Raw genomic sequence first — 24,605 nt, 5'->3', positions numbered from 1 at the left:
CTCTCTAAGCTGTTCTTTAGAGTCTGGAAAAAGCTCCTTTGTAGAGTCAGGATGGTGGTCCCACCCTGAGCTTGGGAAATGGCCCAGCCCTTCCTGGCTGAGGCAGTCAACTCCAACCAGCCTCACCAGGTTCTCTGTGCAGGTTCTGCAGGGCAGGGCCCAATATCCTCGCTGATGGGGAGAAGGTAGATGGGTCACGTGTCCTCTTACACTAATAGTGCATGTCCTGGAGCAGTCAGATGCAGGGAGGCAGCCTCGTCCTGGCAGGAATCGTCCCCAGGGGGGAATGTTGCTTGGAGGGAGAGAGGTATTCTAAAGGGTGAACATCAAGTAAAAGTTAGTGCAAGGTCAGTGGGGGGCTAAGGCCAGGCCAGCATTTGCCCTTCACACTTCTTGAGCTACTTGAGGGAGGTATGGCCTGGGAACAGTGCCCAAATCTGCTTCCATGGACCTTGAGGCAGAGGGTCTCCCCATTCTGCCACCATGGAATCAAAGTCTGAGCCCAGTGGCGTGGCTGGCTGGGCAGAGGGGCAGCAGCAGGAGGGCCATGGAGGCCGGGCTGGGCTGCACTCAGCCACTACCTATCTCCGGCAGAGTGGGGAGAGATGCAGAACATCACCACCACGCGGGAGCGGGTGGAGCTGCACGGCATGGAGAAGTTCACCAACTACAGCGTCCAGGTGCTGGCCTACACCCAGGCTGGGGACGGTGTGCGCAGCAATGTGCTCTATATCCAGACCAAGGAGGACGGTGAGTCCTCACCCCAGGGCTCATCCTGTCCTCACCCCCAGGGGCAGGGTTTCCCAGGAGCCTGTGTCTGAGCCACCTCCCACCCCAGGAGTAAGAGCGAGGGCAGAGCACCATCCCTTTTCCTGTCCCTTGAGCCTGTGGGTAGCTGTGCTCTGCCTCGGGGAGGACATAGCTTACGATGCCCTGGGACTTATGCATAAACACATAAGCGGCTGTCACCAGCCCTCTGCAGCACTAGGTCAGAGGCCAGACAAACCCTCTTCTTCCACCCTCACTCCAAGATCATCCTATTTTTGATATCTGCCCCCCTGCAAGGTTCAGGCCAGTTTCCTCTGGATATAGGTGTTGGGTTGTGCGAAAGAGCGGATGGGCGACAGGGCAGGAACAGATCCTGGGTGAGAGACTTGGCGATCACTCCATGGAGGCCCCAGCATAGGCCAGGCCCTGGACTCCAGTGTGCTGGGAGGGCTGTCAGCAAGCGGAATGGGGTGTGCCCCCATTTGGAGCTATGATCTCAAAGCCCTTCCCCATGGGGCAGGACCGCAGGAAAACCAGAGATAGAGAGCCAAACTTCAAGGGTAAAGGAAATGAGGAGACCAGAAGCAGGATCACCTGAGAGAGAACAGAAAGGGAGAAGGGAGGTGCACAGCTCCAGGGGCCACCATCCATATAGAACACTTTGTCCAGGAGGGCTATGTGCGAATCATGCTTCCTGGTGCTCTTTGTGCAACTCTGGGGTCCTGCTTCCAGCCCTTCTTCTTCCCACCCCAACTGCATCACGTAGTAGGTCTTCAGTGTTCTGAACCGGGTGCTCTAAGTAGAGGAAGAGGTGGTTTATGTGAAGAGTGTCTGTCATACAGTGGACACATAATAACCATCATGGTAGCCGTCATGGCACGTGGTTTCCTCCCACTCAGCCTCAGTCGTTTCAATGAAATTGGAGACCTGTTGTCTAGGTTCAGTCCACACAATTTGCCAGAAGGTTCTGGATGGGTTAGAAGAATTGAAAAGAAGCTACTCAAGCTGGGGGTGATGGTAGAGAGTGTCCCAGTGCAGCCCAGTGCTCAGCGGCCAGACGAGCTCCCAGCTTAGCTTAATGCTCCCCATTCCCCCGAACCCCTCTCTTTCCATCAGCCCCCTCCTCAAGCTCTGAGCAATTAAATATTTACCAAGCTGCCTGCCCTACTTTTCTTGGCATTAAATCAAGGCTTCCTGGGACAGCTCTGGGCAGAGTCACTGCGCTTATATGGAGACTGAGCTGGATGGCACTCTGAGCCTGGCTGCATATGAGGCCTCAAAGCACACACACACAGGCCCTTCCTGGCCTCTAAAGATGAACTGCTTGGCCCCAGATTTCTTGCCTGCTACTCTGATGCACTACTGAGCCATAGCACATCCACATGCTTTCACTGACATAGGTGAGGCTCCATGAGGGAACTCAGAGATCTAGGGGCTCCATCCCTCCCTGCAAGGAGCTTCTAGCCCTTCACCCTTCAAAGCTAATGGAGCCACATGTAGGAAGGAATAACAGGCAGGATCCATTGTCCCAAGGAAGCAGTGATCCTCATCTCGAACAGGCAGCTTCGCAGAGGGGAAAGGGCACAGGAAAATACAGGAGAAGTACATACAAGCCTCATCCCTGTCATATGTTGTCTAGATGACCTTGGGCAAGTCACTTAACCTCTCTGAACCTCAGTCCCTCTTGACGAAATGGGGAGAGTGGTGCCTCATCAAGTTGTTACAAGAAGCAAGATAACTGTAGAATCCTTTCTAAAATGTCAGGTACTAGCAAATGTTGCTTTATGCCTGTCAAGATGCTGGCAGAGAAGTGACTGCTCCAGTGAACTCAGGTGCCCCTGAGGGAATCTGTGACCCCAAGAGGAAGCAGGAAATGCAGGAAAGGCTCTACTGTCGTATGAGACTTCATCCAAAACAGCAGTCATAGCTTGCCATGTATGTAATGTGCTTTCAGGAGGATGATTTGACCTTCCCAATAACCCTGTGAAGTAGGGATTATTTCCATTTTGTAGGTAAAAAACTGAAGCCTAGAAAGTGAAAGTAAGCTGCTGAAGGTTACTCAGCTAATAGGTGGTAAACTCAGGCTTTCTTGTCTCTGTATTCTCTAAACTTTCTGTCATGTCATGTCTATCAGTTAGGAAGCTTTTGGTTATGAGTAATAACAAAGCCAATTAAAAACATTTTAAGCAATAAGGACATTTATTATCACACATAACAAGAAGCACTGAGTTAGGGCAGCTGCAAGGTCAGTTAACTCAGTAGTTCTTAGCTTTCTGCTCTGCATCCTGAATGTGTTAGCTGCTCATCTCAAGATTTCAAGATGGCTACAGCTCCAGGCACCACAGCCAGGCAAGGCAGAGTTGAAAGTGGGAAGAGGAGGTCTCTTCCTATAGGTAGGCCTGTCTTGGGAGTGGAAGAAGCATTTCTCAGAAACCCCCTCAACAGATTATTCTCATTTCCCATTGGCCAGACTGGGGTCACATGCCTCTTCCTAAGCCAATCACTGAAAGAGAAATGGAACCATCACGACAAACTTAGCCTAAACATGATATATATATAGGTGATGGGGAGAGCTTTCCCTGAGGTTTGGAGGAGCATGGATCCTCAAGCCAAACTGAGGCCCTGTTTTCCAGGGATAGGAAGGAATGGCTGTTGGGTAGACAGGCAACTGTGCCTGCTACACCATGGCTGCCCCACCTCCACCAGGTTTCTCCAGTTTGTAGGTGGCAGTTATTCCAGTTATTACTCAGCTGGCTTGGGGAGCAGACAGTCCTGTGCTCCAGTTCCAGCTCTGCTGTGTTACCCTGGGCAAATATCCTAATCTGAAGACACTGTGACTCCCCACCTAACCCCCTCAGAATTTTGCATTTTTCCAAAGGGGAAAAAAAAAAATGATCAGGAAATTAGAGAAAAGCTAAAGAAATAAAAAAACAAAATGCAAACATGTACATTCAAGATCATTTACTAAGTCCAGATTTTCGGTCTGAGTTTGGTTTCAAGCTGACTTGGCTGGACTCAATTCATGAGCAACAAAAGTGTCTTGCCTATTCCTCACCTCCCTGTGAGTACCAAGCCAAGTAACATGGCCTCAGAGCACAAAGTTGAGTTGGATTTCAGTCTACTTTATAGACCTTTAACTGAGGAAGAGGCATGACTAGGCCTTAGGAAGATAACCTTTGCAGATGTGTGGAGGACTAATCGCAGGGAGAAAGCAGGATAAATACTAACAGAGAAACCTTTAGAACCTGTGGGCATATAGGCAGAGGTGAGGAAGATCTGTACTAGAGCAACAGCAGTGAAGATACAAGGTAGAGGAGTTGGGCAGGTTTAGAGAAACTCGTCAGAGGATTTCCATTTCCAGTAAGAGCAATCTAGGTAACTCAAACCCGTTCTTCTTTTTGCTGAGGACAGCTAGGAAATTCTGGATAAAAATTTTAAATACCTGCTTGAAGGCATCAGAGAGCTGACAAGAGTGAAGAATTACTGCACCAGTACCCAAGAGAGAATAAAAGCCCAGGAGGTGAGCCTGGCATTTGGATTCACTTTCCCCTGGGGACATTTGCTGAACCTGTGGGCAGTTTCTGAGAGGCTGAGCATCACTAGAAAGACAGGGAGTGGAGGACAGAGTCTGCCAGGGTGTGTAGGTCTCTCTGGTGAAGGCCCCTCACTTTGAGTTGAGACTCTGAAGAACAGTACTTTAGGAGTTGTGAACTAAAAGTAGTCAGCTCAGCTTTAAGTCATCTCAGACCTGGAAATTAGATTGAGATGACCCCAGATTACTAGTATCCCCAGGTGCCTGTCAGAAGCAAACATGAATCCTCTCTTTAGGAAGATAACATCATCTGAGGCCTCAAATTATTGCTACGAATAATTTTGTAAATACCGTGTCTGGAATACAATAAAAAATAATGGGGATAATGTGAGCAAAAACCATCAGGAAAAAAGAAAGACCCACAAGGGTTCTAAATATGGGTTTTATCAAATATAGACTTTAAAATAATTATGCTTCAAATGGCCAAGAAAAAAAAAAAAAGATTGAAATTTCAACAGAGAATTAGAAACTGTCAAATGGAAATTCAAGAACCAAAAAAATACAAACACCTAAAATTAAGAATTCAGTAGATGGGTTTAATAACAAATCAGACACAGCTGAAGAAATAATTAGTAAACTGGAAGATAAGTCAGAAGAAAATATCCAAAATGAAGCACAGAAATCAAATGGATGAAAAAATAAAAAGAGCAAGTAAGATACATAGAACAGTGATTCTCAAACTTTAAGATGCATACAAATCACTCAGGGATCATGTTAAAATTCAGATCCTGATTCAGTAGGTCTAGGGTACTGGGTGGGTAGGATGGAACCTGAGATTTTGCATTTCTGACATGATCCCAGGTAATGCTGCTGCTGCAGCTGCTGATCCATGGACTACATTCTGAGTATCAAGGACATAGAGGATACAGTGAGAAGAAATCCTAAAGAAGAGATGAAAGAGAATGGGGTCAAAGAGAAAATGTCTGAAAACTTTTTGAAACTGATGAAAGATATCAAGCCACAAATTCAATAAGTTCTACAAACTCCAAAAACAATAACTAAAAGAAATCCACACTGAGGCACATCATAATGAAGCTGCTGAAAGCCAAGCACAAAGGGAAAATTTTTGAAAGCAACCAGAGGAAAAGAGACACACTACCTTCAAAAGAGCAACAATTAGACTGTCAGCTAACTTCTTACCAGAAACACTGGAAGCCAGAAAAAAATGCATAATATATTTAAGATGCATAAATAAAATAGTGATCAATCTAATGATTTTATATGCAGCAAAAATATCCTTTAAGATTAAGATGAAATAAAGACATTGTAATATGAACAGAAACTGAGAGAACACCTGCCCTAGAAAAATATTAAAGGGCATTTTTTAGCTAGAAGGAAAATGATCCCAGGTGGAACCTCAGTGATGCAGGAAGTAAAAAAGAGCAATTAAATGGTGAATGTATGGGTAAATCTAAATTAATATTGACTACATAATATATTTTATTACATAAAGTGATGATGATGATAATGGTGTCTTCTCATGGGTTTAAAATATATGTCAAATTAAGATACACAGCAACAATGGCATATAAATGGGGGAGGGAGACAAGTGGAAGTTCTAAAAGTTCCTTGAACTGTCTGAGAAGAAAAGTGCCAATTACTGACATTAAATTTTCACAAGTTAAATATTCATGTTGTAATCTGTAACTACTAAAAGTAGTGAAGGACTGCATAATAGCCAAACTAATAAAGGGAGTATATAAAATATTTTTTAAAAAATACTCAATCCAAATGAAGGTACAAAAGGAAAGAGAAAGGAAAATAGAATAGGTGGGAAAAATAAAGAATAGAAAGATGGTATATTTAAATCCAAATATATAAGTAATGCACTAAAGATAAGTTAACTCAATACTACCTAAAGCAATCTACAGATACAATTCAGTCCTGATGAAAATCCAAACAGCATTCTTTGCAGAAACAGAAAAACGAATCCTCAATATTTTATAGAAGGGCAAGAGACCGATAATAGCCAAAGCAATTTTGAAGAACAAAGTAGGAGGCCTCATACACCCTGACTTCAAAACATATTACATACCTACAGTAATCAAAACAGCCTGATACTGGTTTAAAGACAGACACCTAGACCAATGGAACAGAATTGAAAAGTCAGAAATATACCCAAACATCTGTGGTCAATTGATTTTCAACAAGAGAGCCAAATCCATTCAATGGAGAAGGAACAGTGTGTTCAATAGTGGTGCTGGCAAAACAGATTATTTCCATATGCAGAAAAATGAAACAAGATCCATAACTCACATCATACACAAAAACTAATTAAAAATGGATCAAGGACCTAAATATTAAATCTAAAACCACAAAGTTCTTGGTAGAAAATATAGGAGCAAAGCTTTGGGATCTGATTTTTTTCAGTGATAGATTATCAAACACAACAATGAGTGAACAAGCAACAGAAGGCAAAATAGAAAACTGAGACCTCATAAAAGTTAAATACTCATGTTCATTGAAAGAGTAAAGAGACAGCCTACAGGCTGGGAATGAATCCTCAGGAATGATATAACTGATAAGGGTCTAATATCTAAAATATATAGAAAAATTCTGCAGCTTTACAAAAAAGACAAATAACCCAGCAAAAACTGGGCAAAGGACATGAACAGACACTTCACCGAAGAGGATATTCAAATGGCCAGCAGACACATGAAAAGATGCTCAACGTCATTAGCCATCAGAGAAATGCAAATCAAAACCACAATGAGACACCATTTCACTCCCACTAGGATGGCTAATATTAAAAAAAGAAAAACGCGCAAGACACAGCTAACTCAGAACTGAAACCACTCCTGAAGCCCACTGTCTTAGTTACTAGTGCTGCTACAACAGAAAAACCACACATGGATGGCTTTAACAAAGAGAAATTTATTCTCTCACAGTTTGGGAGGCTAGAAGTCCAAATTTAGGGTGCCACCTCCAGAGGAAGGCTTTCTCTCTGTTTGCTCTGAGGGAAGGTCCTTGTCATCAATCTTCCCCTGGTCTAAGAGCTTCTCAGCACAGACACCCCAGGTCCAAAGGACATACTCCTCTCTTGGTTCTTCATTATTGGTGGTAGGAGGTCCCCATTCTCTCTAATCAATTCTCTCGCTTTTATATTTCAAAAGAGATTAACTCAAAATACAACCTTATTTGGTAGATTGAGTCCTGCCTTATTAACATAACTCCTCATTAGCATCGTAGAGGTAGGATTTACAACACATAGGAAAATCACATCAAATGACAAAATGGTGGACAATCAATCACACAATACTGGGAATCATGGCCTAGCGAAATTGGCACACATTTTTGGTGGACACGATTCAATCCATAACACACAACTTATCAAACAAAAATTTGTTGTCGTTAGGTGCCATTGAGTTGGTTCTGACTCATAGTGACACTATGCACAATAGAACAAAACGCTGCCTGGTCCTGCACCATACTCACAATCGGTGTTATGCTTGAGCCCATTGTTGCAGCCACTGTGTCAATTCATCTTGTTGTGGGTCTTCCTCTTTTTCTCTGTCCCTCTACTTTACCTGGCATGATGTCCTTCTCCAGATTAGACAGGCCTATAAAACAATAAACATGTGAAGAACGTGTTTCTTAATTCAATCAAATATACAAAACCAAATGGGGGAGGGCGGAGCCAAGATGGCGGACTAGACAGACGCTACCGTCCAGCCCTCTGTACAACAAAGACCCCAAAAAACAGGTGAAACAAGTGTATTTGTGACAAGCTGGGAGCCCTGAGCATCAAAGGCAAGCTTAGACAACAAACTGAGGGGCAGGGGAAGGAAGAGACCGTTCAGAAGCGGAGAGGAGTTGCCGGACCTGAATCACAGGGAGACCTCAGGCACCATCCCCGGAAGGGCGGTGGCCGCAGTGGCGGGCTGGTCCTAGCATTCAGCCACAGTTTTCTCAGGGAGAAGCAGCAGCCACGCAACCCACTCACACATCCGGAACCTAAGGAGAACGGCGCTCTCGGCAAAAGCTAAGTACTTCCGTATATTTTACCACGTTCCCTCCACCCCCAAGTTGGCTTCAGCAGCTGAATCCCTGGGCCTGAGATAGACCCTGGTGAGCACCTAGAGCCATCCTCCCCGCCTTGGAGAAGGAAAAAATTTGCAAATGGGGGAAAAAGATAATTTGCTAGCTCCATTAACCAGGGGAGCTCAGAACAGAAGTGGCTCCTGCCCAGGCATAAACCGTCTGTGGACCTTTGAGCACCTTTCCCTTCTGCATGGACCTGTGTGGGCCTATTTTCAGAGAATAGGCCCTTGTTGGCAGACTCCAACCATTTCAGCTGTGCGGTGGAGAGGTGGGTGTTTGACGTCTGACATTGCTTTGCCTATTAAGCAAGGTCCTCACCTACCCACATCGGGGACCTAAGGACTGGTAGCTCCACTCAGGTCACCTAGCCACCCACGACAGGGGTCCAAAGATAACTGGTACCTTCCAGTCCTTACAACCAAAAACATTGGGTGCCCACGGTCCCTCTGCAGAACCCACCCACCAGCATGCTCTAGGGAACAGAGACACGTTTTCCTCAGAGACACCTGGGGGTCTGTTCTCAGCCCCCTGCCTTGTTCAGAGCGTGACCCCCTGCTGCAATCAGATACTGGTATATACACCAATCACCCCTGCCCCTCTAAGACTGTACAACAGAGCCTGTACCACACATTTGATATCAGCTACCTGGAAACCTGAGCTGAATTCATACAAGAAAACTGAATGGGCTCCTAGACTGACGTACCTGATAACAGCTCTAGCCAGCTGGGGACAGGACACCAGAGCTCCAAAGGTGAAAAGAATCAAGCTAGCTCACTCAAGCAACCCATAGGGGTATACCAAAACAAAACAAAGCAAGCAGCTACAACACAGTAAGCAAGCATAAACTAAACACAATAACTTATAGATGGCTTAGAGACAACAGTCGATATCAAGTCACATAAAGAAACAGACCATGATCACCTCAACAGGATCTCAAAACAAAGAATCCAGGGATCTTCTAGATGAAAGTGCATTCCTGGAATTACCTGATGCAGAATACAAAAGTTTAATATATAGAACTCTTCAAAACATCAGGAAGGAAATGAGGCAATACACAGAACAAGCCAAGGAACACACGGATAAAGTAACTGAAGAAATTAGAAAGATTATTCAGGAACATAATGAAAAGTTTAATAAGCTGGAAAAATCCATAGACAGACAGCAATCAGAAATTCAGAAGATTAACAATAAAATTACAGAATTAGATAACTCAGTAGAAAGTCAGAGGAGCAGAACTGAGCAAGTAGAAGCTAGAATTTCTGAACTCGAAGATAAATCACTTGGCACTAATATATTTGAAGAAAAATAAGATAAAAGAATTTTAAAAAATGAAGAAACCTTAAGAGTCATGTGGGACTCTATCAAGAGAAATGACCTACGAGTGATTGAAGTACCAGAACAGGGAGGGATAACAGAAAATACAGAGAAAATTGTTGAAGATTTGTTGGCAGAAAACTTCCCTGATACTGTGAAAGATGAGAAGATAGCTATCCAAGATGCTCATCAAACTCCACATAAGGCAGATCTTAAAAGAAAGTCACCAAGACATATTATAATCAAGCTTGCCAAAACCAAAGATAAAGAGAGAATTATAAGAGCAGCGAGGGATAAACGAAAAGTCACCTACAAAGGAGAGCCAATAAGAATAAGCTCAGACTACTCGGCAGAAACCATGCAGGCAAGAAGGCAATGGGATGACATATTTAAAAAATTGAAGGAAAAAAATTCCCTGCCAAGAATCATATATCCAACAAAACCGTCTCTTAAATATAAAGGTGAAATTAAGACATTTCCAGATAAACACAAGTTGAGGGAATTTGTAAAAATCAAACCAAAACCAAAAGAAATACTAAAGGGAGTTCTTTGGTTAGAAAATCAATAATATCAGGTATCAACCCAAGACTAGAGCACTGGGCAGAGCAACCAGAAGTCAACCCAGACAGGGAAATCCAAAAAAACAAAGCAAGATTATTAAAAAAGAAAAAAAAAAAAGGCCAAAACAGGGTAACAGCGATGTTATTATATAAAAGAAGACAACATTAAAATAATAAAGATGGACTAAGAAATGTAATCATACACCTTCCATATGGAGAGGAAGATACGGCTATTCAAAGAAATAAAGGTTAGTTTTAAATTTAGAAAAATAGGGGTAAATAATAAGGTAACCACAAAGGAGACAAACTATCCTACACATCAAAATAAAGTACAAGAAAAAAATAGAGACTCAGCAGAAACAAAATCAACAACAACAAATATGAGGAAAGGACAATATATAAAGAAAATCTACTCAGCACATAAAATCCAGTGGGAAAAAGAAACTGTCAACACACAAAAAAAGACATCAAAATGATAACACTAAATTCCTACCTATCCATCATTACCGTGGATGTAAATGGACTAAATGCACCAATAAAGAGACAGAGAGTGGCAGAATGGATTAAAAAACAAGATCCGTCTATATGCTGCCTACAAGAGACACACCTTAGACTTAGAGACACAAACAAACTAAAACTCAAAAGATGAAAAAAAAAATATATCAAGCAAACAACAATCAAAAAAGACCAGGAGTGGGAATATTAATTTCTGACAAAATAGACTTTAAAGTTAAATCCATCAGAAAGGATAAGAAAGGATGCTATATAATGATTAAAGGGACAATACACCGAGAAAATATAACCGTATTAAATATTTATGCACCCAGTGACAGGGCTGCAAGATACATAAAACAAACTCTATCAGCACTGAAAAGTGAGATAGACAGCTCCACAAGTATAGTAGGAGACTTCAACACACCATTTTCGGTGAAGGACAGGACATCCAGAAAGTTCCATACAGACACGGAAGATCTAAATGCCACAATCAACCAAGTTGACCTCGTAGACATATACAGAACACTCCACCCAACAACAATCAAGTATACTTTCTTTTCTAGTGCACATGGAACATTCTCCAGACCACATATTAGGTCATAAAACAAGCCTTAGCAGAATTCAAAACATTGAAATACTACAAAGCATCGTCTCTGACCATAAGGCATAAAAGTGGAAATCAATAACGGGAAAAGAAATTGAACACTTGGAAACTGAACAATACCCTGCTGCAAAAAGACTGGATTATAGAAGACACTAAAGATGGAATAAAGAAATTCAGAGAATCCAGTGAGAGTGAAAACACTTCCTATCAGAACCTTTGGGACACAGCAAAAGCAGTGCTCAGAGGCCAATTTATATCAATAAATGCACACATCCAAAAAGAAGAAAGGGCCAAAATCAAAGAATTATCCCTACAACTTGAACAAAAAGAGAGCAAAAAAAGAAACCCACAGTCACCAGAAGAAAACAAATAATAAAAATTAGAGCTGAACTAAATGAAATAGAAAACAGAAAAACAATTGTAAGAATTAACAAGACCAAAAGCTGGTTTTTTGAAAAACTCAATAAAATTGATAAACCACTGGCCAAACTGACAAAAGAAAAACAGGAGCGGAAGCAAATAACCACAATAAGAAACGAGATGGGCGATATTACAACAGACCCAACTGAAATTAAAAGAATCATATCAGATTACTATGAAAAACTATACTCAAACAAATTTGAAAACCTAGAAGAAATGGATGAATTCCTAGAAACACACTACCTACCTAAACTAACACAAACAGAGGTAGAACTACTAAATAGACCCATAACAAAAGAAGAGATTGAAACGGTAATCAAAAAACTCCCAACAAAAAAAAAGCCCTGGTCCAGATGGCTTCACGGCAGAGTTCTACCAAACTTTCAGAGAAGAGTTAACACCACTACTACTAAAGGTATTTCAGAGCATAGAAAAGGATGGAATACGCCCAAACTCATTCTATGAAGCCACCATATCCCTGATACCAAAACCAGGTAAAGACACCACAAGAAAAGAAAATTATAGACCTATATCCCTCATGAATGTAGATGCAAAAATCCTCAACAAAATTCTAGCCAATACAATTCAACAACATACCAAAAAAATAACTCAGCATGACCAAGTGGGATTCATACTAGGTGTGCAGGGATGGTTCAACATTAGAAAAACAATTAATGTAATCCACCACATGAATAAAACAAAAGACAAGAATCACTTGATTTTATCAATTGATGCAGAAAAGGCATTTGACAAAGTTCAACACTCATTCATGATAAAAACTCTCAGCAAAATAGGAATAGAAGGAAAATTCCTTAACATAATAAAGGGCATTTATACAAAGCCAACAGCCAACATCACCCTAAATGGAGAAAGCCTGAAGACATTCCCATTGAGATCGGGAATCAGACAAGGATGCCCTTTATCACCACTCTAATTCAACATTGTGCTGGAAGTCCTAGCCAGAGCAATTAGGCTAGATAAAGAAATAAGGGGCATCCAGACTGGCAAGGAAGAAGTAAAAGTATCTCTATTTGCAGATGACATGATCTTATACACAGAAAACCCTAAGGAATCCTCCAGAAAACTACTGAAACTAATAGTTCAGCAGAGTATCAGGACACAAGATAACCAAACAAAAATCAGCTGGATTCTGCTACACCAACAAAAAGAACATCAAAAAGGAAATCATCAAATCAATGCCATTTACAGTAGCCCCCAAGAAGATAAAATACTTAGGAATAAATCTTACCAGAGATGTAAACGACTTATACAAAGAAAACTACAGTACACTTCTGCAAGAAACCAAAAGAGACTTACATAAGTGGAAGAACATACCTTGCTCATGCATAGGAAGACTTAACATTATAAAAATGTCTATTCTACCAAAAGCGATCTATACATTTAATGCAATTCTGATCCAAATCCCAGCGACATTCTTTAATGAGATGGAGAAACAAATCACTAACTTCATATGGAAGGGAAAGAAGCCCTGGATAAATAAGGCATTACTGAAAAAGAAGAACAAGGTGGGAGGCCTTACTTTACCTGATTTTAGAACCTGTTTTTTGGATTATACCACCACAGTAGTCAAAACAGCCTGGTACTGGTACAACAACAGATACATGGACCAATGGAACAGAATTGATAATCCAGACATAAATTCATCCACATATGAGCAGTTGATATTTGACAAAGGCCCCAAAACAGTTAAGTGGGGAAAAGACAGTCTTTTTAACAAACGTTGCTGGCATAACTGGATATCCACCTGCAAAAAAAATGAAACAAGACCCATACCTCACTCTGTGCACAAAAACTAACTCAAAATGGATCAAAGACCTAAATATAAAATCTAAAATGATAAAGATCATGGAAGAAAAAATAGGGACAACATTAGGAGCCCTAACACATCACATAAACAGTACACAAAACATTATAAAGAATTTCAAAGAAAAACTAGATAACTGGGAGCTCCTAAAAATCAAACACCTATGCTCATCCAAAGACTTCATCAAAAGAGTAAAAAGACTACCTACAGACTGGGAAAAAGTTTTTAGCTATGACATTTCTGATCAGCGCCTGATACTGCAAATACTCAACTGCAAAAAGACAAATAAGTCAATTAAAAAATGGGCGAAAGATATGAATAGACACTTCACTAAAGAAAACACTCAGGTAGCTAACAGATACATGAGGAAATGTTCACGATCATTAGCCATTAGAGAAATGCAGATCAAAACTACAATGAGATTTCATCTCACTCCAAAAATGAGATTTCATCTCACTCCAACAAGGCTGGCATTAATCCAAAAAACACAAAATAATAAATGTTGGAGAGGCTGTGGAGAGATTGGAACACTTCTACACTGCTGGTGGGAATGTAAAATGGTACATCCACTTTGGAAATCGATTTGGGGCTTACTTAAAAAGCTAGAAATAGAACTACCATACGATCCAACAATCCCACTCCTTGGAATATACCCTAGAGAAATAAGAGCCTTTACACGAACAGATACATGCACACCCATGTTTATTGCAGCACTGTTTACAATAGCAAAAACATGGAAGCGACCAAGGTGTCCATCGATGGATGTATGGTTAAATAAATTATGGTATATTCACACAATGGAATACTATGCATCAATAAAGAACAGTGAGGAATCTGGGAAACATTTCATAACATGGAGGAACCTGGAAGGCATTATGCTGAGTGAAATTAGTCAGTTGCAAAAGGACAAATATTGTATGAGGCCACTATTATAAGATCTTGAGAAATAGTTTAAACTGAGAAGAAAACATTCTTTTGTGGTTACGAGAGGGGGCAGGGGGGGAGGTTAGGAGGGGGCATTCACTAATTAGATAGTAGATAAGAACTACTTTAGGTGAAGGGAAAGACAGCACACGATACAGGGGAGGTCAGCACAATTGGACTAAACCAAAAGCAAAGAAGTTTTCTGAATAAACTGAATGCTTTGAAGGCCAGCGTAGCAGGGGCAGGGGTCTGGGGACCATGGTTTCAGGGGACATCTAAGTCAATTGGCAAAATAAAATCTATTAAGAAAACATTCTGCATCCCACTTTGAAGAGTGGCGTCTGGGGTCTTAAACGCTAGCAAGCAGCCATCTAAGATGCATCAATTGGTCTCAACCCACCTGGAGCAAAGGAGAATGAAGAACACCAAGGACACAAGGCGATTACGAGCCCAAGAGACAGAAAGAGCCACATGAACCAGAAACTACATCAGCCTGAGACCAGAAGAACTAGATGGTGCCTGGCTAGAACCAATGACTGCCCTGACAGGGAACACAACAGAGAACCCCTGAGGGAGCAGGAGAGCAGTGGGATGCAGACTCCAAATTCTCATAAGACCAGACTTAACGGTCTGACTGAGACTAGAAGGACCCCGGTGGTCATGGCCCCCAGACCTTCTGTTGCCACAGGATAGGAACCATTCCCGAAGCCAACTCTTCAGACATGGACTGGACAATGGGTTGGAGAGGGATGCTGGTGAGGAGTGAGCTTCTTGGATCAGGTGGACACTTGAGACTATGTTGGCATCTCCTGCCTGCAGGGGGGATGAGAGGGTGGAGGGGGTTAGAAGCTGGTGAAATGGACACGAAAAGAGAGAGTGGAGGGAGAGAGCGGGCTGTCTTATTAGGGGGAGTGTAATTGGGGGTTTGTAGCAAGGCGTATATGGGTTTTTGTGTGAGACTGACTTGATTTGTAAACTTTCACTTAAAGCGCAATAAAAATTATAAAAACTAAAAAAAAAAACAAAAACAAATGGGGAACTCCTCCCCTAAAGCAAGATGCGAAGGCAGAAAGGGACAGGAAAACTGGACAAATGGACATGGGGAACCTGGGGTAGAAAGGGGGAGAGTGCTGTCACATTGTGGGGATTGCAACCAGTGTCACAAAACAAGGAGTGTACACATTTTTGAATGAGAAACTAACTGGAGCTGTAAACTTTCCCTGAAAGCACAATTAAATAAATAAATAACAAATGTTGGAGGGGATGTGGAGAAATTGAACCCTTCCTCTCTGCTGGTGGGAATGCAAAATGGTACAGCCATTATGGAAAATAGTTTGGCGGGTCCTCAAAAAAGCTAGAGGTAAAGCTGCCATGTGACTGAGCAATTCCAGTCCTAGGTATATACCCTTGGGATCTAATATAAGTGACAAGAATAGACATATGCACACCTATGTTCATTGCAGCACTATTCACAATAGCAAAAAGATGGAAACAACCCAAGTGCCCATCAACAGATGAATGGATAAGTAAAATGAGGAAAATACATACAGTGGAATACTACTCAATAATAAAGAAAAATGAGTTTCCAAACATCTTACAATGTGGATGAACCTGGAGGAAATTGTGTTGAACAAAATAAGTCAATCACAAAAAGACAAATATTATGTTGTCACTTTTATGAAATGACATGAATAGGTAAATATACAGAAACTAATGTTCATTATTAGTGGTTGTGGAGGGTGGGGGTGGGAGAAGTACTTCATAGATGTCGTTAGGTGCTGTCAAGTCGGTTCGGACTCATAGTGACCCTACAGGACAGAGTAGAACTGCCCCATAGGGTTTCCAAGGAGCAGCTGGTGGATTTCAACTGCTAACGTTTTTGTTAGCAGCCAAGTTCTTAACCGCTATGCCACCAGGGCCCCACTCCATACGTAGTAGTCATGTATTGTTAATAGAAATGGGAAAGGTGGCACAATATATGGGTGAAATTTGCACAGCATGACTGATATAACTAATGTCAGTAAGTTGTACAGAGGGAAAAGGGATGAATGGGCAAACGCTAGGTTGTGTATGGTTTTACAGCAATAACAACAACCAAAAATGGGAGGGGGGCTACAGATGCTGATACTAATTAGCCATAACCAATCACCTCATGGCATTAGTTCCCTTGGTTTGGTAACTTAGGGCTGTGGTCTCATGGGACAATCCAGTTAATTGGCATAATATAACTTGGAAAGTTTAAATTCTACCTCCCATTATGGTAAGTAACATCTGGGGTCTTAAAAGCTTACAAGCAGCCCTCTAAGATATGGCTATTGGTCTTTATTTGCCTGGAACAAAAGAGAAAGAAGGAAAACCAAGAATCAGAGAAGAAATTGGACTACCAGACTAATTGTCTGCATGACCACTGCCTCCAGCTTAAGACCAGAAGAACTAGATGGTGCCCAGCTACCACTACCAAACGTTCTGCTCAGCAACACAGTAGATGAATCGTGATAAAAGGGAGAAAATATGAAACAGAACTTCAAATTCTTAAAAAATCTAGACTTACTGGACCTATTGAGGCCAGAAGAGTCTCCAACACTACGGCCGTGAGTTGCTCTTCAATCCTGGAATTGAAACTATCCCCTGAAGTCACCTTTAGACTAAATAATATTTTGGCCCAAAGAGTAAAGATTGTCACCCTTGAGTATTGCATTTATATGTGTGTGTATGCATGTGTATGAGTTGATTCCGACTCATAGCAACCCTATAGCACAGAGTAGAACTGCCCCATAGAGTTTCCAAGGCTGTAAATCTTTGTAGAAGCAGACTGCCACGTCTTTCTCCCACAGAGCGGCTGGTGGGTTCGAACCACCAACTTTTTGGTTAGCAGCTGAGTATTTAACCATTGCACCACCAGGGATATATACATATATACATACATGTACATATATACATATATACACACACACATATATATATAACAGCTGGAGATGGAAAACCAAAAGGGAAGAACACGCTCAGCATTTCTCAAGCTGAAAGAACTGAAGAAAAAATTCAAGCCTCGAGTTGCAATAGTGAAGGATTCCGTGGGGAAAATATTAAACGACACAAGAAGGATCAAAAGAAGATGGAAGGAATATACAGAGTCATTAAACCAATAAGAATTAGTCGATGTTCAACCATTTCAAGAGGTGGCATATGATCAGGAACCGATGGTACCGAAGGGAGAAGGCCAAGCTGCTCTGAAGGCATTGGTGAAAAACAAGGCTCCAGGAATTGACAGAATATCAGTTGAGATGTTTCAACAAACAGATGCAGCGCTGGAGGTGCTCACTCGTCTATGCCAAGAAATATGGAAGACAGTTTCCTGGCCAACTGATTGGAGGAGATCCATATTTATGCCTGTTCCCAAGAAAGGTGATCCAACCAAATGTGGAAATTATAGAACGATATCATTAATATCACACGCAAGCAAAAGTCTGCTGAAGATCATTCAAAATCGGCTGCAGCCGTATATCAACAGGGAACTGCCAGAAATTCAGGCTGGTTTCAGAAGAGGATGTGGAACCAGGGATATCATTGCTGATGTCAGATGGATCCTGGCTGAAAGCAGAGAATACCAGAAGGATGTTTACCTGTGTTTTATTGACTATGCAAAGGCATTCGACTGTGTGGATCGTAACAAACTATGGATAACACTGTGAAGAATGGGAATTCCAGAACACTTAATTGTGCTCATGAGGAACCTTTACATAGATCAAGAGGCAGTTCGGACAGAACAAGGGGATACTGACTGGTTTAAAGTCAGGAAAGGTGTGCGTCAGGGTTGTATTCTTTCACCATACCTATTTAATCTGTATGCTGAACAAATAACCCGAGAAGCTGGACTATATGAAGAAGAATGGGGCATCAGGATTGGAGGAAGACTCATTAACAACCTGTGTTGTACAGATGACACAACCTTGCTTGCTGAAAGTGAAGAGGACTTGAAGCACTTACTAATGAAGATCAAAGACCACAGCCTTCAGTATGGATTGCACCTCAACATAAAGAAAACAAAAATCCTCACAATTGGACCAATAAGCAACATCATGATAAATGGAGAAGAGATTGAAGTTGTCAAGGATTTCATTTTACTTGGATCCACAATCAATAGCCATGGAAGCAGCAGTCAAGAAATCAAAAGACGCATTGCATTGGGCAAATCTGCTGCAAAGGACCTCTTTAAAGTGTTGAAGAGCAAAGATGTCACCCTGAAGACTAAGGTGCCCCTCGCCCAAGCCGTGGTATTTTCAATCACAGCATATGCATGTGAAAGCTGGACAATGAATAAGGAAGACCGAAGAAGAGTTGACGCCTTTGAATTGTGGCGTTGGCGAAGAATATTGAGTATACCACGGACTGCCAAAAGAACGAACAAATCTGTCTTGGAAGAAGTGCGGCCAGAATGCTCTTTAGAGGCAAGATGGTGAGACTGCGTCTTACATACTTTGGACATGTTATCAGGAGGGATCAGTCCCTGGAGAAGGACATCATGCTCGTCAGAGTACAGGGTCAGCAGAAAAGAGAAAGACCCTCAACGAGGCGGATTGACACAGTGGCTGCAACAATGAGCTCAAGCATAACAACCATCGTAAGGATGGCGCAGGACCGGGCAGTGTTCCGTTCTGTTGTGCATGGGGCCGCTGTGAGTCAGAGCCGACTCGACAGCATCTAATAACAACAACAACTATATATATATATATATGACCACCAAAGGGTCAAAAGCTATTTTATAGCATAGATGAGAAGGTTGAGGGTCAGGGAGATTAAGTAAATGGAAGTGAAACAACTAGAATAGAAATAACAAGCATGTTGACACAATGTGAAGAATGCAACCATGTAACTAACGTCACTGATCATTATGTCTAGAAACTGGAACGCAAGCTGGTTTTACTGTGTGTATTTTCACCAGAAACAAAATTAAATTAAAAAAAAAATTGACTGAATTCTCCAACTTAAAGATGAAGCTTGTCAGACCAGTTGGTGAAAAAACAAAATCCTGTTTACAGGAGCCATCTAAAAAAACATAAGGGCATAGAAAAGTTCAGTGTGAAAGGCTGGAAAATCATAAAAGACATACTTTGCAAAACTGTCCAAGCAGAAACTGAAATATTAATTTAAGACAAAAAGCATTGTTAGAGATAAGGAAGGACACTTCGTAATGATAAAAGGCTCAATTTGCAAGGCAGATAAAACAATTCTAAATTAGTACGCACTTAATAACATAACCTCAAAATATATAAAAACAAAAACCAACCAAACTACGAGAAGACATAGACAAATTCACAGTCATAGTGGGAGATTTTAACACACCTCTCTCAGTAAATGATAGAAAAAAACAAGCCTGCAAGGACAGAGAAATTTGAACACTACAATTAGCACTCTAGCCCCAGTGGACACCCATAGAACCCTGCAGCCCACAACTGCAGAGACACATGGCAAAGATGGAATGACAGCACTGTGGCAGTGATGGAGGACAGAATCAAGGATGATATCCAGCTTCTAGGCTTGGGCCCCTAGATGGGTGATGACCATATTATCTATTTATTTTACTTAATCCAGAATTTTTGAGCACTTACTGGATACAAAACATTGAGGTAGGTGCTAGAAGCTGAGAGTTGGGAAAGGGAGTGCATAAGTAGTAATTGTTACGATCTAGTGAGAGTCTTGCACTGTGCAAAGTGCTTTATTTTAATCAGCACTAATTTTCACAACAGTCCTTTCATGTAGCTATTATGATCTCCACTGTATAGATGGGGAAATCGAGGCTCAGGGGGTAAAATTAATTGAATAGAATACCATCACTATCCCTCAAGGAGCCTAATATCTCCCAGGGAGGAAGACAAGTATATCACCAATACACAGGAGAGATTAAGATGGGGAGTGTGGGCTGAGACAGGAAGCTCCCAATTTCCAAGACAAGTCCTGGAGATCATGGTGAGACCAGGCATGCCCTTCAAAAGAGGGTGTGGGGAGCTCAGAGGCCGTATTAGTTGGGATCCACTTAGGATAGCTTTCCCAGCCACTTCTAATGTAGACTTTCCTTCCTGAAAACAGGGCCCAGGCAACACCCATAGGTCAGTGCCCTGGGCACGTGTCAGGGCACACAGTCACTCAATAGTTGACCACTGGCCCTTGATCCTCAGACAGAGGCCTGCTCTGTGAGTCTCTGGGATTGTGGTCCCAGCCTCAAGGGCTCAAACACCAAAAGAAGAGCAAAGTGACCAGTGTGCTCAACCTAAATACGGGCTTTCAGTTATCAAGAGCATTGGGGGGAAGGAAAAGAGGGTGTGTCAGAGCCTTAAGGGTCAGGGTAAATTCCCAGGGTGTTCTGTTTCTCTCTTATTTATCCTAAGTCCTTGGTGTTCTAGCCAAACAATTTTCAAGGTGACTGCTCCCAATGTCTCCCTCTTGAAGACTGTCACAGGCCCCACATGACCACCTTTCTACTCCAACCTGTTTGCCATGCTGGAACCTTCCCCTTTCAACCATATCTCGAGGATACCTCCTCCAGGAAGCCCACCCAGATGGATCTGCCTCACTCCCGCCCCCCCACACACTCTTTCATTCTTTCCCAAAGGCTATGCTCCTCCTTTCCCTGTACTGACCCAGTCTTCTCCCTGCTCAGTTCCAGGCCCCCCCGCTGGCATCAAGGCAGTCCCTTCATCAGCCAGCAGTGTGGTTGTGTCTTGGCTCCCTCCCACCAAGCCCAATGGGGTCATCCGAAAGTACACCATCTTCTGCTCCAGCCCTGGATCTGGCCAGCCGGTAAGTGGAACTCAGGCCAGAATGATGAAGGGCTGGAGAAAGGGCAAGGTGCCCGCAGGTCAGATGGGTTCCAGCCCAGACCTCAGCTGGTTGTATCTGCATCTCTACCTGGATCCAAGCGTAAGAATGGGTGCTGTCACCCAAGAGGAATCAAACCCTTACCCAATGTCCGTTTGGCTCAGTCCTCTGTTCCCGAGGCTGCCAGAATGTCACAAGACCCCAGAGGCTCCTTTGAGACAAGTGAGTCGTGGCCAAGTAGGCAGGGTAAAAGGGAAGCCTGGGTCTCCCCTCTTCTGGGCTAGCAAGCCCCAGGGCTGTTGGCTGGAGACTGGCTGGGCCGTGGCCTCTGGGAGTGCATCTCAGCACCGCAGGTTTGCACTTGAAGGTGCTGCTGGAGCTCTGGCCTGAGTGGCCTCTTCAGTGAGGGAGGAGGAAAGACGGGTGACAGCTGAGAGAAGGCAAGGGCACTTCTCTCTGGGCCAGTGCCTGGGCCCAGCATAGTGGGGGAGACACTGCAATGTTTGTCCACACCCTGGGAGTGGGGCATGCTGGAGCACAGCAGGAGGATAGCCCCTGCCCTTCCGCTGAGTGCTCAGACCCAAGGGGTCACAGGGCCCACGGAGGGTAGGAGTACAGGGGGTGGGTGCAGTGGGAAACCCATAACCATAATATGCGTCTTTCCTCTGCCTCTTTCAGTATCTCCAGCCATTCAACCACACAGTTCCACTGAGGCCCTGCCCAGAGCAGACCCGTTCTAGTTACTCTAGCTCCTCCTCCAGGGGGCTCTCCCAGATTGACCTTGCCTCAGCTCTCCCAGTCTAGTGGAGGGGACAGAGGGAAGTACTAAGGGCTGTGAGTGCTGTCGCAGAGATGTGCTCAGGGCTGGGCGAGCGCAGAGGAGGAGGAAGGGGCTGGCGTCTCCCTCCGTCAACGACTGTGGTCAGCCAGAGCATCTGCAGATGAGCTTTCGCAGCTAGAGAGCTGTCCTGGAATTGCTCAGTAATTGTGTCATCATCTCTTCCTATTCCCTTTGGGCTCCTGTGTTGTTTCCGAATTTCCATCCAAGTGGTAGGTGGCCCAGCTCCTAGAGAGTGAGGCCAGAGTTCTATTACCGGAGGAGATGCCCAGAAACAACTGGTCCCTGTTTTCTCGATCCTCACGGCCATGGCCTCACTTGCAGAAAAGTCCACGTGTCATAACTGGACAGCTCCATGAATTTTCACAAAACACCCAAGCAACCAGCATCCAGAGCAGGGAACAGAACACCACAACACCCCAGAGGCCCCCTCATGCCCCTTCTAGTCACTACCCTCCCCAGCAAGGGTAACCACCATCCCAACCTCAACACCATAGATCAGTGTTGCCTCTTCTTGTCCTTTATGTAAACAGAGTCATATCTTATGTCTGCTTCTTTTAGTCAACATTATGCTGGTGAGTTTCATCCATACTGTTATGTGTAGTTATAGCTCACTCTCATTTCTGTACAGTTTTCCATTGTGTGCATATACTAGAATTTATTTGGTCTTTATGCTATCCATTGACAAGCATTTGAGTAGTTTTCGGTTTGGGGCGATCACAAAGAGTGCTGCTGTGAACATCCTTGTACATGTCTGTTGGTGCTCGTGTACACACATTTCTGCCAGGTGTGTACCTAGAAGGGGAATAGCTAGGCCATAGGGTCTGCAAATGTTAGCTTGAGAACATCTCACCACTGCCTCATAGTTGTACCAATCATACCCCACTCACAGTGAACGAGTTCCACTTACCATATCTGTGAACACTTAGTATTTTCCAGTCTGTGTTTCAGCCATGCCGTCTGCCGCCCCTTCTCTCCGTCTGCCCGTCATGCACGCACACATGCACACACACTCACACAAATCCACACATACCAGGCTTTTGTTACACTAAGCTTTCCACCACTCTGGACACTCACTGTGCCGTCTCCCATCTGCATACCTTTGCCCCGACAGTCCCTACCCTGGCATACTCTTTGTTCCTCCATCGCACGCTGAATGAGTTGGACGGCAACCAGTTGTTTACATATCTGTCTTCTGCACTAATCTGTGAGGCCCTGTGAAGACGGGGACAGCATCTTTTCATCTTTGGATCCCCAGTGCCAAACACTGTGCCTGAAACATCATGGTTGCTAAATGCATGTTCGATGAATAAATGACTAGCAGCCAGGCATTTATAAAGCCTTATATACATGGGCAAGTCTCCCTTCATAAGTGGGTGGGAAATGATAATCATTCTCTAGCTTGGGTTTTTGCAGTCATTTCCTCTTTTGATAATGAAATCTTTCAAAGGGGTTGGTGTCCAGGAGTTCAGCCTTCTCATTAAAGGCTTCAGGAGCCTCCAGCAGACTGATTAGAATTCTTTCTCAGGCCTCAGAACAGAGCTCCTGGTCCCCCATCCCCTCCTTCTGCTGCCAGAGACGCTGGACCCCCTCAATATCCTCTTCCATCTGGGCATTTAGGAACCTCCTCTCTCCCGGGGAGATTTCCCAGCAGACGGTGTCACACTGGGCAGGTCTGCTAGTGTGAAGAGCACGTGGTGGAGGAGTGGAGGTGGCTAGCTTAGTGAGGGACCCGGGACATACCCACCACGTGTGACATCATCACTTTGCACAAATATATTCCACATTCCACGTACAAACTCATTTATGAAAGACAGCTCCAGAATGGGTGTGTGTGTGTGCGTGTGTGTGCGCGTGTGTGTGTATACGCTAAGGGTGAAGGCACGTATGCGTATATGTGATAATGCAAAAAATTGGGTATACATGTGGGGTTAGAGGCAGATGTCTGTGAGTCTGAGTGTGCTCGCACACACTGGTGGGAGTGTATGGACTTGCACACATGGACTCCTCAGAACAGACACATGGACGTGAGTATGACATTAGCTTGTGGGAGGTTACTCTCTGGGAAGCCAGAGCTACAACGAGGCCTGTTAGAAATTTTATCAAATATTTTACAAAGTTTATTGCCTTTTTCTGAGTATAAAAGGAACGCAGTTTCATTGTAGAAAATTTCATAAAATATATAATAAAGAGGAAAGCAAAAATTACGTGTACTCTCCCTCCCTAAAGGTAAACGCACTGGTAACATTTTGCCATGTAGCTGTCCAGGCTACTCTCTTTCTCTCTATATATACATATATACACACACATGTATTTTATGATGGTTTTTTAAAAACAAAATTAAAAGTAAACTTTACATAATATTATGTAATCTCCTTTTTTCCGCATGATTTTATATGTAGGCACTTTCC

General features: G+C 43.1%; 1 protein-coding gene across 2 annotated transcripts in view; it reads left to right on the top strand.

Moving 5' to 3' along the window:
• DSCAML1 (DS cell adhesion molecule like 1) overlaps window positions 1-24,605 on the top strand; it is a 422,409-nt gene that overhangs the window by 377,427 nt on the left and 20,377 nt on the right. For both annotated transcript variants that reach the window (XM_049856636.1, XM_049856637.1), the window contains exons 19-20: window positions 595-750; window positions 21,199-21,338. In XM_049856636.1, the coding sequence (XP_049712593.1) occupies window positions 595-750; window positions 21,199-21,338 (296 nt within the window). The remainder of the gene's footprint in view (window positions 1-594; window positions 751-21,198; window positions 21,339-24,605) is intronic.

The sequence above is a fragment of the Elephas maximus genome, chromosome 17 (assembly GCF_024166365.1).
Source record: "Elephas maximus indicus isolate mEleMax1 chromosome 17, mEleMax1 primary haplotype, whole genome shotgun sequence".
Classification (NCBI taxonomy): Eukaryota; Metazoa; Chordata; class Mammalia; order Proboscidea; family Elephantidae; genus Elephas; species Elephas maximus.
Note: the sequence above shows the minus strand (reverse complement) of the source record. Positions and strands in the feature narration are given on the sequence as shown.